General features: G+C 30.9%; 1 protein-coding gene across 2 annotated transcripts; it reads right to left on the reverse strand.

Annotated features, from left to right (window-relative positions):
• Positions 1-5,912: 5,912 nt before the first annotated feature.
• On the reverse strand, positions 5,913-10,624 carry LOC149057656 (uncharacterized). 2 transcript variants are annotated; one of them, XM_089223501.1, is made up of 8 exons: positions 10,526-10,624; positions 10,207-10,353; positions 9,575-9,899; positions 9,303-9,475; positions 8,907-9,188; positions 8,589-8,824; positions 8,194-8,367; positions 5,913-6,482 (listed from the first exon to the last, which is right to left on the reverse strand). In XM_089223501.1, coding segments are annotated over exons 2-8 (1,338 nt in total). In that variant the 5' UTR covers position 10,353; positions 10,526-10,624; the 3' UTR covers positions 5,913-6,480. The 2 variants fall into 2 exon arrangements, with proteins under 2 accessions (XP_089079627.1, XP_089079628.1); XM_089223502.1 differs by lacking the exon at positions 10,526-10,624 and having other exon boundaries at positions 10,207-10,408.
• Positions 10,625-19,089: the final 8,465 nt, after the last annotated feature.

Raw genomic sequence — 19,089 nt, forward strand, 5'->3', positions numbered from 1 at the left:
GCAACAAATTTAGATTCAAAATTTGCATATTTTGGAGGGGGCACTCGGGGGACTTGGGCTACAGAAAAAAAATACTATTTACATTATCCGATGTTTGAGATACTGTCAGATTTCGGCTGCGCGGTGTATTTTGGAAGGCTTTTTCGGTATGAACACCAAAATTTATGTTTTCCAAACCATTTTTAATCGAAAGTGCAACAAATTTAGATTCAAAATTTGCATATTTTGGATGGGGCACTCGGGGGACTAGAGTTCTAGAAAAATAATAAAATATTAATTATATGGCATTTTACGACATGTAAAGTGTGTAGCTGCGCGGTATAATTGGGAATTTTTTTTCGAAATGAACACCAAAATTTATGTTTTCCAAACCATTTTTAATCGAAAGGGCAACAAATTTAGATTCAAAATTTGCATATTTTGGAGGGGGCACTCGGGGGACTTGGGCTCCAGAAAAAAAATACTATTTACATTATCCGATGTTTCAGATACCGTCAGATTTCGGCTGCGCGGTGTAATTTGGAATGCTTTTTCGGTATGAACACCAAAATTTATGTTTTCCAAACCATTTTTAATCGAAAGAGCATCAAATTTAGATTCAAAATTTGCATATTTTGGCGAGGGCACTGGGGGGACTTGGGCTCCAGAAAAAAAATACTATTTACATTATCCGATGTTGAGGTACTGCCAGATTTGGGCTGCGCGGTGTATTTTGGAAGGCTTTTTCGGTATGAACACCAAAATTTATGTTTTCCAAACCATTTTTAATCGAAAGGGCAACAAATTTACATTCAAAATTTGCATATTTTGGAGGGGGCACTCGGGGGACTTGAGTTCTAGAAAAATAATAAAATATAAATTATATGGCATTTTACGATATGTAAAGTGTGTAGCTGCGCGGTGTTATTGGGAATTTTTTTTCGAAATGAACACCAAAATTTATGTTTTCCAAAACATTTTTAATCAAAAGTGCAACAAATTTAGATTCAAAATTTGCATATTTTGGAGGGGGCACTCGGGGGACTTGGGCTCCAGAAAAAAAATACTATTTACATTATCCGATGTTTGAGGTACTGCCAGATTTCGGCTGCGCGGTGTATTTTGGAAGGCTTTTTCGGTATGAACACCAAAATTTATGTTTTCCAAACCATTTTTAATCAAAAGTGCAACAAATTTAGATTCAAAATTTGCATATTTTGGAGGGGGCACTCGGGGGACTTGAGTTCTAGAAAAATAATAAAATATAAATTATATGGCATTTTACGATATGTAAAGTGTGTAGCTGCGCGGTGTTATTGGGAATTTTTTTTCGAAATGAACACCAAAATTTATGTTTTCCAAAACATTTTTAATCAAAAGTGCAACAAATTTAGATTCAAAATTTGCATATTTTGGAGGGGGCACTCGGGGGACTTGGGCTCCAGAAAAAAAATACTATTTACATTATCCGATGTTTGAGGTACTGCCAGATTTCGGCTGCGCGGTGTATTTTGGAAGGCTTTTTCGGTATGAACACCAAAATTTATGTTTTCCAAACCATTTTTAATCAAAAGGGCAACAAATTTAGATTCAAAATTAGCATATTTTTGAGGGGGCACTAGGGGGACTAGAGTTCTAGAAAAATAATAAAATATTAATTATATGGCATTTTAAGATATTTAATGTGTGTAGCTACGCGGTGTATTTTGGAAGGCTTTTTCGGTATGAACACCAAAATTTATGTTTTCCAAACCATTTTTAATCGAAAGTGCAACAAATTTAGATTCAAAATTTGCATATTTTGGAGGGGGCACTCGGGGGACTTGGGCTCCAGAAAAAAAATACTATTTACATTATCCGATGTTTGAGATACTGTCAGATTTCGGCTGCGCGGTGTATTTTGGAAGGCTTTTTCGGTATGAACACCAAAATTTATGTTTTCCAAACCATTTTTAATCGAAAGTGCAACAAATTTAGATTCAAAATTTGCATATTTTGGAGGGGGCACTCGGGGGACTTGGGCTACAGAAAAAAAATACTATTTACATTATCCGATGTTTGAGATACTGTCAGATTTCGGCTTTGCGGTGTATTTTGGAAGGCTTTTTCGGTATGAACACCAAAATTTATGTTTTCCAAACCATTTTTAATCGAAAGTGCAACAAATTTAGATTCAAAATTTGCATATTTTGAAGGGGGCACTCGGGGGACTTGAGTTCTAGAAAAATAATAAAATATAAATTATATGGCATTTTACGATATGTAAAGTGTGTAGCTGCGCGGTGTTATTGGGAATTTTTTTTCGAAATGAACACCAAAATTTATGTTTTCCAAAACATTTTTAATCAAAAGTGCAACAAATTTAGATTCAAAATTTGCATATTTTGGAGGGGGCACTCGGGGGACTTGGGCTCCAGAAAAAAAATACTATTTACATTATCCGATGTTTGAGGTACTGCCAGATTTCGGCTGCGCGGTGTATTTTGGAAGGCTTTTTCGGTATGAACACCAAAATTTATGTTTTCCAAACCATTTTTAATCAAAAGTGCAACAAATTTAGATTCAAAATTTGCATATTTTGGAGGGGGCACTCGGGGGACTTGAGTTCTAGAAAAATAATAAAATATAAATTATATGGCATTTTACGATATGTAAAGTGTGTAGCTGCGCGGTGTTATTGGGAATTTTTTTTCGAAATGAACACCAAAATTTATGTTTTCCAAACCATTTTTAATCGAAAGTGCAACAAATTTAGATTCAAAATTTGCATATTTTGGAGGGGGCACTCGGGGGACTTGGGCTACAGAAAAAAAATACTATTTACATTATCCGATGTTTGAGATACTGTCAGATTTCGGCTGCGCGGTGTATTTTGGAAGGCTTTTTCGGTATGAACACCAAAATTTATGTTTTCCAAACCATTTTTAATCGAAAGTGCAACAAATTTAGATTCAAAATTTGCATATTTTGGAGGGGGCACTCGGGGGACTTGGGCTCCAGAAAAAAAATACTATTTACATTATCCGATGTTTCAGATACTGTCAGATTTCGGCTGCGCGGTGTATTTTGGAAGTCTTTTTCGGTATGAACACCAAAATTTATGTTTTCCAAACCATTTTTAATCGAAAGTGCAACAAATTTAGATTCAAAATTTGCATATTTTGGAGGGGGCACTCGGGGGACTAGAGTTCTAGAAAAATAATAAAATATTAATTATATGGCGTTTTACGACATGTAAAGTGTGTAGCTGCGCGGTGTTATTGGGAATTTTTTTTTGAAATGAACACCAAAATTTATGTTTTCCAAAACATTTTTAATCAAAAGTGCAACAAATTTAGATTCAAAATTTGCATATTTTGGAGGGGGCACTCGGGGGACTTGAGTTCTAGAAAAATAATAAAATATAAATTATATGGCATTTTACGATATGTAAAGTGTGTAGCTGCGCGGTGTTATTGGGAATTTTTTTTCGAAATGAACACCAAAATTTATGTTTTTGAAACCATTTTTAATCGAAAGGGCAACAAATTTAAATTCAAAATTTGCATATTTTGGAGGGGGCACTCGGGGGACTTGGGCTCCAGAAAAAAAATACTATTTACATTATCTGATGTTTCAGATACTGTCGGATTTCGGGTGCGCAGTGTATTTTGGAATGCTTTTTCGGTATGAACACCAAAATTTATGTTTTCCAAACCATTTTTAATCGAAAGAGCAACAACTTAAGATTCAAAATTTGCATATTTTGGAGGGGGCACTCGGGGGACTTGGGCTCCAGAAAAAAAATACTATTTACATTATCCGATGTTTGAGATACTGTCAGATTTCGGCTGCGCGGTGTATTTTGGAAGGCTTTTTCGGTATGAACACCAAAATTTATGTTTTCCAAACCATTTTTAATCGAAAGTGCAACAAATTTAGATTCAAAATTTGCATATTTTGGAGGGGGCACTCGGGGGACTTGGGCTACAGAAAAAAAATACTATTTACATTATCCGATGTTTGAGATACTGTCAGATTTCGGCTGCGCGGTGTATTTTGGAAGGCTTTTTCGGTATGAACACCAAAATTTATGTTTTCCAAACCATTTTTAATCGAAAGTGCAACAAATTTAGATTCAAAATTTGCATATTTTGGAGGGGGCACTCGGGGGACTTGAGTTCTAGAAAAATAATAAAATATAAATTATATGGCATTTTACGATATGTAAAGTGTGTAGCTGCGCGGTGTTATTGGGAATTTTTTTTCGAAATGAACACCAAAATTTATGTTTTTGAAACCATTTTTAATCGAAAGGGCAACAAATTTAAATTCAAAATTTGCATATTTTGGAGGGGGCACTCGGGGGACTTGGGCTCCAGAAAAAAAATACTATTTACATTATCCGATGTTTCAGATACTGCCAGATTTCGGCTGCGCGGTGTATTTTGGAAGGATTTTTCGGTATGAACACCAAAATTTATGTTTTCCAAACCATTTTTAATCGAAAGTGCAACAAATTTAGATTCAAAATTTGCATATTTTGGAGGGGGCACTCGGGGGACTAGAGTTCTAGAAAAATAATAAAATATTAATTATATGGCGTTTTACGACATGTAAAGTGTGTAGCTGCGCGGTGTTATTGGGAATTTTTTTTTGAAATGAACACCAAAATTTATGTTTTCCAAAACATTTTTAATCAAAAGTGCAACAAATTTAGATTCAAAATTTGCATATTTTGGAGGGGGCACTCGGGGGACTTGAGTTCTAGAAAAATAATAAAATATAAATTATATGGCATTTTACGATATGTAAAGTGTGTAGCTGCGCGGTGTTATTGGGAATTTTTTTTTGAAATGAACACCAAAATTTATGTTTTCCAAAACATTTTTAATCAAAAGTGCAACAAATTTAGATTCAAAATTTGCATATTTTGGAGGGGGCACTCGGGGGACTTGAGTTCTAGAAAAATAATAAAATATAAATTATATGGCATTTTACGATATGTAAAGTGTGTAGCTGCGCGGTGTTATTGGGAATTTTTTTTCGAAATGAACACCAAAATTTATGTTTTTGAAACCATTTTTAATCGAAAGGGCAACAAATTTAAATTCAAAATTTGCATATTTTGGAGGGGGCACTCGGGGGACTTGGGCTCCAGAAAAAAAATACTATTTACATTATCTGATGTTTCAGATACTGTCGGATTTCGGGTGCGCAGTGTATTTTGGAATGCTTTTTCGGTATGAACACCAAAATTTATGTTTTCCAAACCATTTTTAATCGAAAGAGCAACAACTTAAGATTCAAAATTTGCATATTTTGGAGGGGGCACTCGGGGGACTTGGGCTCCAGAAAAAAAATACTATTTACATTATCCGATGTTTGAGATACTGTCAGATTTCGGCTGCGCGGTGTATTTTGGAAGGCTTTTTCGGTATGAACACCAAAATTTATGTTTTCCAAAACATTTTTAATCAAAAGTGCAACAAATTTAGATTCAAAATTTGCATATTTTGGAGGGGGCACTCGGGGGACTTGGTCTCCAGAAATAAAATACTATTTACATTATCCGATGTTTCAGATACTGTCAGATTTCGGCTGCGCGGTGTATTTTGGAAGGCTTTTTCGGTATGAACACCAAAATTTATGTTTTCCAAACCATTTTTAATCGAAAGTGCATCAAATTTAGATACGAAAATTGTATATTTTAAGTGCGACAAAAGTCATTACAAAACAATAAAACATACATATAGGTAAACAATATCTTACAGTTGAAAATTATACACAGTACAATATAGATGTTTGCTGTACCTACACCTATTTAATATGTAGGTTAAGTCAAACATTTAATTTAAAATGTAAATTTGTTTTTTTAACAGCAAATAACAACTATGAATATTATATAATATAATACAAAAATAATAATTTTAATATTAGAATTATGTCATGTATATAATAAATAAAGTGTTAGGTTTTTGTTATATGTCTATTATGTAGCCATGTAGGTCTATTCAATTACCTATTATACAAATAAACTCAATTGGCATAGTATACAATACAGTGAAACCTCTAAATACCGGATATTCTCGGTCGCTTAAATGTCGTCCGTTATTTGTAGGTGTCCGCTATTAAGATGTGAAATACAGTGAGTACACATTTCACCGTTCCAAAAATTCCGTCCGTTATTTGGAGGTGTCCGCTATTCAGAGGTGTTCGTTAAAGGAGGTTTCACTGTATAATATAATATACCTGATAATATAAACTGTGAAATATAATTATAAATATACATATTACATTTGTTTTTCTTATGCATTAATTATATTATTACAAATTTGTTTTATAATTGAAAAGTGTAATACTGTAAACCTTATGGGTTTCAATAATAAAAAATGTAATTTTTAAGTTTTAACTAAAAAAGGTTATATAAAATGTATAATAATAGATATAATGTAAAAATGGTATAAATGAAAATGAAAAATGGTATAATAAATAGTACATAGGTGTTTAAAATATCGCGATTTCTGAAAAAAAAGAAACAAATAAATAAGGATTTATATTCAAATTTTTTTTTAGGCTACAAGACATTTATAAACAATAATATTTCATGTTTGCACAAACAGTTATTTTGTGGGAACTCGTAAGTCATTAGTCGCAATCTCTATGGCAGTAGTTCTAAACCGGGGTGACATGGACCTAGCTTAGGGGTGACGCATAATTTTAAGAAGAAAAGAAAAAAAATTTAAAAATTAATTTTTCCGAAAACAGTCATATAATTTCTTATAATAAATATATTGTACACCTATACCACCACTGTCATGTACATAGCATACCTCAAAGTTCGTATCTTTATAATAGTTTATGTATTATTTATATTTAATCTTTTGGTCCGATAAACACGTGTACCTAGTAATAAATATACAGCTAAGATTGTTTATTATTTTGATGTTAGTGTGACGCAGTGTTTGATTATAGTGGCTATAGGTGACATGAATCAAATAAGGTTGAGAACTACTGCTCTACGGTGAACTTAGCTATCGCGTTCTTGGCTTGTCACCTTATCGCGGTCGTATATTTTATCTATGTAGGTTTTTAGCCTGTTTGGGGATTTGTGAACGTTTAATATTTCAGTTGCGAATTTGTAAACGTATCGGTATGTAAAACCCGTGTATGTGTTAATGTTCGGTTTTTCACTTTAGTAAAATTTCAAAAAGTAAAAATGTAAAATGCTACTGATTAGGTACGTAAAGATATATTAGAGACTTTTTATATTGTAAGTTTCCCAGTTGTATAATTGAAATTAAATATTCACCTATACATATTAAGAGCTTATAGGTAAGGTTTCATAACGTATTAAGGATTACTACACAATATAAATTAGAATAAACTGTAAGTAGGTACCTAAAATCAAAGTAAATTACGAAATACAGATGTTAGAAATACATTCCGTATTTCCAATACATTTATTTGATATTTTTAATGATGGAATATCTAAATATCCGAATATCGGAATATGTAGTATTAACTATTAAGTATATTATACTTAGTATTGAATTTTATTATGTGTTTGTTTTTTAATATTCAAGTAAATTTACCTATTAGCTCGTTGGTTTTTTCAATATTTTAATTATGAAGCTAGATAGTTATAAGTTGATACAATACAAAAATATGAAAATTAAAAATAAATTTAACTCGCTCTTATAGTTGAATTTGCCCTGATATTAAAAACCAAAAAAGTGTATTGGAAAATACGCGGAACATTAATTTAGACGTGCAGTAAAATAGTGATAATAATTCGTTTAGCATTTTAATTGATACAGCTTCATTTTTCGAAACGTATAACACACTAACCTATGATATATTATAAACGTCGACAATTTTTTTTGAGTGATGTGGTGGTTAGATCTTAAATACAGTATGGTTAAGTAAGCGGCTTTTTAAACAAAAAAAGACAAATTTTAAACATTTTATAAAACGTTTGAAACGCTATTTTAACGCTATTTCAACCAAAATGTACTTAACATATTGTTTTAAACACACTTTTTTTATTGATACTTAAAACATGTATTTTAATCATTTAAAACAAAATCAATAAGTTTTTTTTAAATATTTTAAACGTGTTTTCAACTTAACAACCCTGGGCACACCATACGTAGGGTTACCTACGAAGGGTTCATTAAAATTTAAATAATGTAAAATAAATAATAAATTTAAGTCATAAGTGTAGGTACTTACACTTGTTAGGACAGTACTGCCGTGTATGGCCAAATTCCCTGCAATGATGGCACATAATTGTTTGCCGTCCACGTGCCCATCCACGTGCCCGTCCACGCATATAATTTGGGTTCCTCATCCACGATGGTCCTGCAGGCGCGGGTTGTGCATTTACAATTTGTGTGGCCATTTGTACTATAGGTATTATAATAATAATATAACATTTTTATTTTGTAGCTAAATGTTATTACTTATACAATTTAAGGACCGTTCTTACAATTTCCAGTTAAGTAGTGTCGGTCAACGAACACCGGCTGATAACAGTTTTTAACGGCAGAATTCCGCCTATTCAGTGTTCGTTAACTTTAACCAGATATTGTCCTAAGTTTTTAAAATATTATACTGTTGAAACTAACCGACTGATACGATCGACGATACGGTGTCGCCTAATTTTTCCAACGCGTTTGTATAAATTTCCGTGGACGGTGTGAACGTGTGTTCACCATATCGGCCACGTCCACCACGTCCACCACGTCCACCACGACCACGTACAAGCCCGACTTGGCCACGGCCAGGCGTGTTCAACATGGGCGAGGGCCGGTGATGTGCCCTGCCTCTTGGCCACTTCCCTGACGCCATGGTTGTCATTGACCTTCAACAGTTTATAAATTAGTGAAAATGAATACCAAACAACATAATATAAAATAAAATAATTCGATGAATAATTAACTTACAGATTTGGATCACAAATTATGATCTCGAGGTTTTGTGCATTGTCAGCCAGCTTGGACCTAACCAATGCACAAAACCCCGGATAATAATCCATTTCTGACTTTGGAAATACCCAAATCGACGAACGGAGCCCCAACGATAGTGTTTCGTTGATTTGGGTTTCCAAAGTGCAGAAATATCGGTCGTGTTGGCCTTTCAACCAAATAATAAAATTTTTATTAGCTGCATAATTTGCCATGACGTGGCCCTTTTTCAACATGGCCCAAACGCCGTTGGAAATTAATCTGTATTAATAAATTAAAACATGCAAACATTATTTTAGTTACACGTAGATCAGTATAGATGAAATTGAATAATTGAAATATAAAATAACATCAAAATATTTAAATTTGAATTACTCGTCCTTCAAGTTGAAATGCGATAAACATCTATCCAACGTTGCATTTGTACTGGCACTGTCTAGGTCAACGGGAAGAATTAGTATTTCCCTTAGATCTGTAGTATTGTTGGTGGCGCAAAACACTCGGTTTTCCACCCGCAGAGGTGCCAATCTATGCGGTAGTATTTCAGGCTATATATAAATTACATTTATGATTAAATAGTGAATTAATTTCCCAACAAATTATTTACGATGAATACAAAATAAAAAAAAAATAATAAAAAATCTTACGTATTCGGGATCACACACTGTGATAGTTGTTTCAGCATCGAATATGGTTGAAAGCAGACCACGCACCTGATACCAATCCAGCCTATCCAAATTGCACCCAAGCTTTGGAATGATTAATCGATTTACTTTTAAATCAATTAATCGATCCCGCAACTGGTTCAATGAATCGGCCAGAGATTGGAGAGTCGGTTTATGGTGGAATAACACCTTTGTGACAAGGTAAAAAACATAAATTTTACCTCCCTCGTCACTCGGATGTAATTCCGCCACACCGCCGACCCGGACCTTTTGGTCCATCAGGGCTCCGAGGGCTCCGTACTTCACCCTGCAATTGAAATAGAATTAAATCTTTTTTTAAATATAAATCAAAAATTAATACCCAAGATATTTGAAAATTTCATAAAACGCATTTATTATACAGCTATGCGAGTTTCTCAGTTTTTTTTTTTATTATTTTAAATAATATTACGTATTATACAGATTATGCGCAGTTTATTTCAGTACATCACAAAATGTTTAAAACATATCAGATAAATATATAAATTAAAAACTATAATTACTTGAGTATGTTCGTATTTTTGGATAATAAAGTTATGAATGATAAAAAATGAAGCTATAATTAATGTACTTACTTGAAGTTTACGGCAATGCCTTTTCCCATCTGAAAGTCCTCGGAGACGCAATGCGCCGTGGCCAACTTTTCGCCTACCTTCAATGCCGCCGATGCCGCCTCAATTTCGGCAAACAGCTCTCTTGCCGATAAATTAATAGAAGCCATGCTGAAAAGTTAAGGAAAATAATATTATTGTGTAATAATTCTTAAAATTTCACATAGGTTATGTAACTTATTAATCAAAACCTTAGTCAAAAAATTAAAATTTTGAAATGTTTTAATTTTAAATTTTAAATGTATTATAAAATATTAGTAATGTAAAGTTTCAAAATACTTACACGTATAATATTTTATTTTGTAGATAGGTGTAGGTTAAAGAAAAGAAAATATGTTTAATAAATTTTACCAACTGTGTAAAAATCAAGACTGTAAAGGCGTTCAACTATTTGTTGTACGGCCTTTTATAGACTCTGACTTGATCACTCCCTCCTCTCATTGTATTGACGTAGGTGTACGTGGACCTGGACTGTCAGACAGCTCATTGGTCGGCAGTCGGCACAAAATATCAGATATAATTATATAAAGACTAATGAAAGTAGATGATGGAACTTATTGAAATATACGTATACCAAGTTGCATTAAAATTGAATATACTTTATTTTGTACCTTTTCAGAAAAAGAACTTTTAAATTCAATAGCCGGTAGGTTACTTATAACAAATCTATAGGCGCATAATCATTATTTTCAATGTGTCAAATAATTAATTTACACTATCGTTGAATTTACGCAAGCAAGGATTATATATTATATTATAATATAATCGTCCATTGTCGATATAAAATATATAAAATAATATTTATTAATTTAGCCTGGAATAATATGGACTTAAACAGTGGCACAACAAGCGGGGGTGTTGGTTGGTACTTACACTAGAGCACCAGAGTACTTGACATTTTTGAGGGCACTATTTTATGTGTTTGTGATACCGGAAATTCCCAAAAATAATATTTAAAAAAAAGTTATTATGTTCTAAATTAATTTACTCAAAATATATTGATATTTTAAAATAATCTAAAAATTAACTACATGACTTAGATAAATGTTTTTATCATAAAAATTGTTCTTATAATCAGATTTACAAATTGGCTATTTTGAATTTTTCCAAAAAAATTTAAAAAGGCTGGTAAGTCGTGGATGTCGCTTTGTTGTACAGTAGGTTACAAGTGGGTTACTGTAATGGATGGATGGATGGATGCTTGTAAAAAAAAATTAAGACTACGCATTTATTTTATTTTTCAATTGCTATTGTAAAAATATGATAGGATCCATGTATTAAATTTTCAAATCTTAGATATAAAAGGTGAACATTTAAACTACAAAATCATTTTTCAATTTCCAATTTGATACATTTTTATGTATTTCTAACTAAAAAATTCATAATTTTCAAATTATCAAAATAATCAAATGTCGAGTTTCAATTGCTTTTAAAAATAAAAGTGGGGGTGTAGTGGCTGGGCGGATTTAAGCGTCGGTTGCGACGCGTGGTCGCCGGTTCGAATCCCGGTCATGGGCAGCATCGCTTTCCGAGCAGTTCACGCTGTCTGGGGAGAGGCTGCCCCCCCCCCCCTCGGCCATGGCACAAACCTACAAGTATCCAAATCAAAAATTCTGCCAAAACCCACACACGTGTAACACACCTACCGTTCCTTAAACATACAGTACCCTCCCCCAGAGGTTAAAGTGGGAAAAAATTCCAGAGGGGACTAATGTTTCCAAAAAGTTTTAAGCGTTCCTATATAATTTCATGTATAATGTCTAATGTATAAAATCCTAATTTGTTAAAGGGGACGCTTTTTAACCGCCGTCAGAGGTAAGGGGACTGAGTCCTCCTGCGCCCCCCCCCCACTTTAACCCCTGCCCTCCCCACACCAAATGGCCTTTGTTGCCGCGGGTTAATTAATAAAAAAATTAATTAATAAAAGTGACTATGTATGTTTAATATTTTTAATAATCATCGTTGAAACAATAAATCAAGAGTCTTGTATTAAGTTTTCAAGCTTTTTACCAAAGAAATAAAATTGTATTGACATTAAAAAAAAAAACAGCACGAAACGAGTCAAAATATTTTGAAAATTATTCCACGTATAGAAACTGCTAACAAAATGATTTGGTGAACATTTCAAGTATTTCGTCGAAACCTAGTTTTGTGTAATTATTCTGTATCTTCATAATTTGTTTTTTTTTGTCCTTGTCGTCTATTTTAAAAAGTACTGAACATTTTTTATGGTGTTAATGACGAGGTATCTGTTACACTTGACACCTAATATACAGCAGAGTACGAAATTCGTTCTAAAGCGCCAAAGCGGTAATATTCTATCGTGGCGCGAAGGTATATGTGTGCAAGATTCCAATCTTATTTGTAGAACGCTGAGAAATAATGTATCTGCAATTATTTATAATAACGAACGAGTATTAAATTCATTCTAACAAAACACAATAATTCCAATTATTAAATTGCATCCGTTTCTATTCACTAACAATATTATTATGGCACTCGACACACTATATACAAACTCAAGTTTGAAAGACCAGTAGGGTTTCTGAATGTTCATATTTAATTGTTTAAACTTGTATCATTATTCATTAAGCATAATACATAATAATACAAATACAAAGAACATACCTACTAGAAAAAATATACCTAATATGTACTTTGAAATTGTTTATATTTTATGCATTTTTGAATCGGCAATGAAATCAAAATTTGACTACGTATTAACTCAAATCTACGCGATATTGAAATTTGTAATCTATACACATTCAGTTTCCATATAATATTTAGTTGAAAATGGCCATGGGTAAAAACTAAAAACCAATTAAATGAGAAACAGCTAAGATAATATTTTTGTCATAGAATATGCCAGTTATACTATATAGGTAGGAGAAGTATTGGCAACATAGTTCCTTCTCTGGTCCTCGATACCATAGAAAAAAAAAAGTTATACTTTATACAATATAGGTAGTTAAGTAGTTAGGTACCTAAACTGAAATAATATAAAAAGGTACGTATATAATAAATAATAACGATTAAAATGTCAATCTTACGTCTGGGTTATACACTTATACTGAGTGAAATTGTGAAATTTCATTGCCAAATACCTTAATAATAATATATTATTTTATTTATTTATAATATTTATATGTATATAGAAAAATACCTATCAAGTACAAAAATTATGTAGTGATGTAAAGTTTCAATTCTCTATTATTCATATTATATTATATACCAATATTTTTGAAATTAAAACCTTAATAACATTTGAAATTTTCAATATTCAATCTGTTTGTTAATCGATGAAAAATAGTCAGATATACATGGTGTTTCAAAAGTATAAATATTTCTAAGTTACTATTAGTAACTTACTAATGTAAACCTTTCAGGTGAATGACCTCCGTCGTTAATAAAAGAAAAGTATTCTTCCGATTACGAACCGATATAGTTCGGCAACGGTTGATCGCAGGTTAACGACCCATGTATTAATGGAAATGTAAGATAATCAAGTTAATTTTGAGTTATGTAGCTAATGATTTTTTTTTACGGGGCTACGTAAAAGATAAAGTGCAAATCTAGACAGGGTTTGAATGTCTTGGATGAACCAACATCCATTTTTATCTGTATAACCTAACTTAAAATATAAATATGTAACGCTATATATAGACTTAATCCCGGAAAAAAATCCAAAATGATAATGTAATCAAGGAATATAATATATACAATCTATTTGTTGTGTAATCAATATTATAATCTACATTGTTATCATTTATGATTTATGAAGCTTAAAATGCTGGTAAAATTGTTAAAATATTTCGTATATAAAATAAAAGTAGTATAAATTAGAATACAGGGTGATTTTTTTATAATGAACCACTTATTATTTCAAAAAGTATCAATGTTTTTGAAAATATTTTTTTACAAAGTTTCACGTTGTTAAAAAACAACGTTTTTATTAAAAAAATATTTTTTTAAATATTTTTTATCCTTATAATTTTTTAAGTTTTTTAATTTTTTTGAATGACAACCTAGAGTTTTAATTTCATATTCCAAATCAGAATATTTTTCTAAGTATTTTGATACGTAAAAATCGAATTTTGGACGAGTAGTTTATGAGTTATAAGTATTTTAAGTTTAGACAAGCAGAGTAGTAGACAAACATTTTGCGGGGTAACCCCGTACCACTCCACTCCGCCAAACGATATATATATATACAGTGGCGTGGCAAAGAGTAATTTCAGAGGCATTTGCCTCTGGGATTTTTCAAATATTGGGGGGGTGGGTATCAAAGATTGTACTTATTTACATGCAAATACATGTGGGGTGGGTCATCTATATGGGGGGTTGCCTCTGGAATATTTTTAGTTCATCACGCCACTGTATATATATATATATATATATATATATATATATGGGTATTTAAATTCGTTCTGAAAAATGATTTATAATATAATATTATAATAATTATTACGATGGGACTATAAAACCAATAGTAGCTAAAAAAATTGGAAAAATAAATAAACATCTTTGTAATAAATTGGGCAAAAAAAAAATAGTATACAATTTGTTACGTATATTTGAATGTAGGCATAGTAAATTTATATCCAATTTTTATAATATTGATAATAACAAATAGATTATATTTTGTGATTATACTAATTCTCTGATTATATTGAGCCGCGGACATTTTCCTTCCCCCGGCAATTTTCCCACCATTTTTTTTTCAAAGTTTATTATTTACTTTTTAATAATATTATATTATTAAACACCTATGAAATTATTACTTAAAATTTAATAGACAGCTTAAAGATTGTGTAGATAAAATATAGTTAATAATTAATAAAAATGGCTAAAAATTCCGCCATAAAAATTATGCATAAAAATATACATTGATTATATTATCTAATATTGTCTAAATAAAATATAATAGTACAATAGTATACTAGTATTAAATTAGGGAGATAATATTTATTAGTTTCTATTTTTTACTTAAACTAAAAAAAAAATTAAACTAATATTGAAAAATATAATTTTTTATTTAAAAGTTAAATTAATGAATAATAATCTCTATACATCATGACGTACGTGGCGTATGCAGGGGTAGGGTTCTTTTTACAAAAAATCTTATTTACAATTAACTGTCAAAATCAATCGGCAATAACATAAGTTATGTAATAACTAATTGAGGTGCGTATGATAATGATATTATTTCGTATGGACCTTTCTCATTAATAAGATTACGTACATTCTACCTTTTAGATTCTGAACGAAGTGATGAATGTATCGATTTTACAATGATAGGTGTTTTTTTTTTTTTTTTTTTTGTGTCTGTGTACAGCATAACTAGTCGAAATAATGCTTAGATTTCAAACTTTGGGGGTGGTTTCCGATGTAAAAGTGAAGATCCTTGGTGCATTATAGAGGTCAAAAGTAAACATTTTCCAACAGTTTTCAAAAAAATCGATATTTTTATATGGTTGTAATTCAAAAACTAATCTCTATAAATACTTGAAAATTTCACCAAATGTTAATGTTAGTGATATCTATATACAGTTTAATTTTCAAAAATGTTCGACTTTTTTTGAGTTATTTATAGACCACTGAAATTTTCGATTTTTTTGAAAATTTTTTTTTGAAGTGTCGGTAAAAAAATGTTGGACGACCAAAAAAACTTGAAAATTTAATACAAGGTTCCTTATGAGTTGTTCTTATTGTAGCTAAAAAAAATTAAAAATCGTAAGTCACAATTTTTTTTAATAAGCGTTTACAGTTCAAAATTTTACGAAATCTGTCGAAAACGCGAAAATTTGCAAGTAATTTTGAAGTTGAAAAATCATAAAAATTTTTGCGTTTATAACTAAGAATTAAAAATACAATACTAAGTTTTCAATAAGTTTTCCTTCAAGTAGCTACAGAGAAATCTCGAAGCATCATTATAGGAAAAATTTTAAGTGCGTTTGAATTTTAAATTTTTACGAAATAGCGTAACGATAGTAATCCTCAAACGAATTTAAATATTTGTTATTATTCAAAAAGTATAAGTCGCAGATACTTGAAAATTTTATCAGTTATTTAGATTGGCATTTTATTTACATGATTTAATTTTCAAAATATTTTGACTTTTTTTGAGATATTTATAGATGACTGAAATTTTCAATTTGTCTGAAAATTTTTTTTTTAAGTGTCGATAAAAATTTTTTGGCCCAATCAAAATACTTGAAAATTTAATACAAAGTTCCTCATAAGTTATTCATACAGTGATTAGAAAATTACAAAAATACATTGGCACGATTTTTTTTTATTAGCATTTGAAGTTCAAATTTTGACTAAATACATAAAAATTACGGCAATGTTCAAATTATCTTAGATCGAAATTCATAAAAGTTTTTCTTTTTAATTCTAAGATTTGAGAATTTAATACAAGGCTCATAATATAGTTTTGCAATAGCAGTTGAAAAATAAAAGAAATATATAGCCACATTTTTTTTTACATGCATTCAAATTTTAATTTTGACAACATACGACTAACTTATCATTCGGTCGCCGGTATTAATGTCAGTGAGTACCTATAGTGCGTTAACCATGGAGAATTCTTCAAAATTATAATGTCAGAACATGGAAAAGAGTTATAAAAAAAAAAAATAGCTGTGATTTCTTTACATAAATATCGTTTATAAGAAAACGCAAAGACAATTATTGTTAAAATGGATATGTTATAACAAAAGCTGTTATGCCAACATTTTAACTGATGACAAAACTCAAGTTAAAGCGCAGTTAATTGGTGAGCACAAGAATAAAGCAATAACACCTCAAAATGTATTAGTACCTATTGGCAACGTAACAATATGGTCATATTATTATAATAGTCATACCATAAATAAAGATTAAAATTAAAATTAATTGAACAATATAAAAACAATTTTAAAAAATAACCAATTTTTTTCGATTTTAAAATATTGTATTCAATAAAATGCTGGACTGTAGGATATTAGCCTATTTTTTCAGGTAAAATGTCGATGTCGGAGATTACAATATCTTTATTTTCAGCCTTTCAGGTAAACAGGTTATTCTTGTAAGGAGCATATGGACACATACTAGTTACGGACGAAATTATTCAGGTCAATATTATAACACTGCAACAATTGCGGACACGAGTATCGTTTTTATAATACTAGGTAGTTGCGTATACAAATTTTTTTTAAAATAAAAAATCACAAGAGTTGCGGAGACAAATATTTCCCTTCACTACATTTTCAGGACTTAGGACAAGCTACCAAAAAAATGGTAGGTGGGGTTAAAAATATTTGTATCTTGCAAAAGGGCAATCGTTATTTTAAAAATTGTTAAATGCTTTTTTTTATAAAATGTTAATAGATTATTATAATTATTTATTTATTTATTGTGATTGGAATTTATAGGTTTTAAAGTAATTAATTATATTTTTTGACAGCCGTCTCAAAAGCACCAGCACAATCTTAATGCTGATAAATAATCAGTCCAATAATGTCATTCACCATTTATATATAGATTTATATCTATTATCTTCTGTTTTTATTGAACAGTAATTTCCCAACGTTCGGAAATTTTTCCACAATTAGTACTATGTAACATTTTGTGTCCGCAATTCGGATGTTACCATTTTAGAATTCGTCCTCAACTCGCATGGTTTTTGTCACTTTGTCTGCAACTAGGAAACACCGTTACATTTGGCCTAAGAAAGTCCCGGCGTCAAAAATTGTATACCTACAACCTACATTACACACTTTACTTGTAGAGTACAATTTTTTCCCGATTTCTGTTTATGATAGTATTATTATATAATTTTTAAAATTATTTATGTTTCATTAGATAATTTAACGTGCCCTTCGCATTATTGCTTTAATTTTTATATTTATAATTTTTTTTTCTACTACTTTACATAGTAGTTTAGTACCTACTCAAGTTTTTAGAACATTATATAGAAACGTGAAGTTTATTAATTTTTGTACTTTTGAGAAAATAACAGATTGTGACGTCACTGACGTTGTTGTAAGATATTATAATAATAGGTAATTAATATTGTTGGGATGATTGTAAATTTGTGACTACTACCATTAGTAGTATACGATATACGATATACAATAGTTATCGTATATCGAGTAAAAGACGGCCGTGTTCCCCCGTGCAGCTGCTAAAAATACTGTTGTACATTTAAATATTATCCAGAATTTATACCAACTCGCAACATAGTATAATCAATTATTGTTGTTGTTAACTTGTAATTTATATGCTATACTACCTATAACAAATTTGTAAGATTAGATAATATTGTTCGCAACGTCACCTTATTTCTGTACAACAAATAATATTACAATAACAGCCATAGCCGACATAGAAAAGACAACGGTTGCGAGTCGTGACGGGCACCTAAATTACGATAACATAATATTAGCTACTAGGTAGTCATTAACACTAGAACGTCTAGAACCATAGTTAGATCCTCCTCCCCATTACTTATATTACTTTCTTAGTGTTTTTTTAATATATACCAATTGATAAAAATGACCACATTATATTATTATTTTACAATAGTAAATTGGTAAATATCAATATTATATAATTAGTATTTGAATATCTATTTTTTATCAATACGGAAATATTCTATTAATAGTTGTAACGGGACTCCTGCAGTCTGTTGTCTGTAGTAGGCCCTAGTGATCGACACTTCTCCCTCACACGGTAGGTGCACCACTTCATGAATGTAAATCTGTGTTTGGAGGGGGGGGGGGTATTGTGAATTGTGCTAAATTAAAAATTCGGCGCGTTGAATGTTACTCGACAGTCGACTTGATCGTTAGCGGTCAACAAAGT

The sequence above is a fragment of the Diuraphis noxia genome, unplaced genomic scaffold (genome assembly GCF_037042655.1).
Source record: "Diuraphis noxia isolate RWA-SAM2 unplaced genomic scaffold, SU_Dnox_SAM2 contig0003, whole genome shotgun sequence".
In the NCBI taxonomy this organism is placed as follows: domain Eukaryota; kingdom Metazoa; phylum Arthropoda; class Insecta; order Hemiptera; family Aphididae; genus Diuraphis; species Diuraphis noxia.

What these genes read in the sequence shown, in the direction of transcription:
- LOC149057656 (XM_089223501.1), bottom strand. Translation starts at nt 10,352, where the DNA reads ATGGCTTCTATTAATTTATCGGCAAGAGAGCTGTTTGCCGAAATTGAG. An exon ending in GGCATTGCCGTAAACTTCAA is followed by an intron (nt 9,900 to 10,206) that starts GTAAGTACATTA and finishes TTTCAATTGCAG; the next exon opens with GGTGAAGTACGGAGCCCTCG. An exon ending in CAGTGTGTGATCCCGAATAC is followed by an intron (nt 9,476 to 9,574) that starts GTAAGATTTTTT and finishes ATTTATATATAG; the next exon opens with CCTGAAATACTACCGCATAG.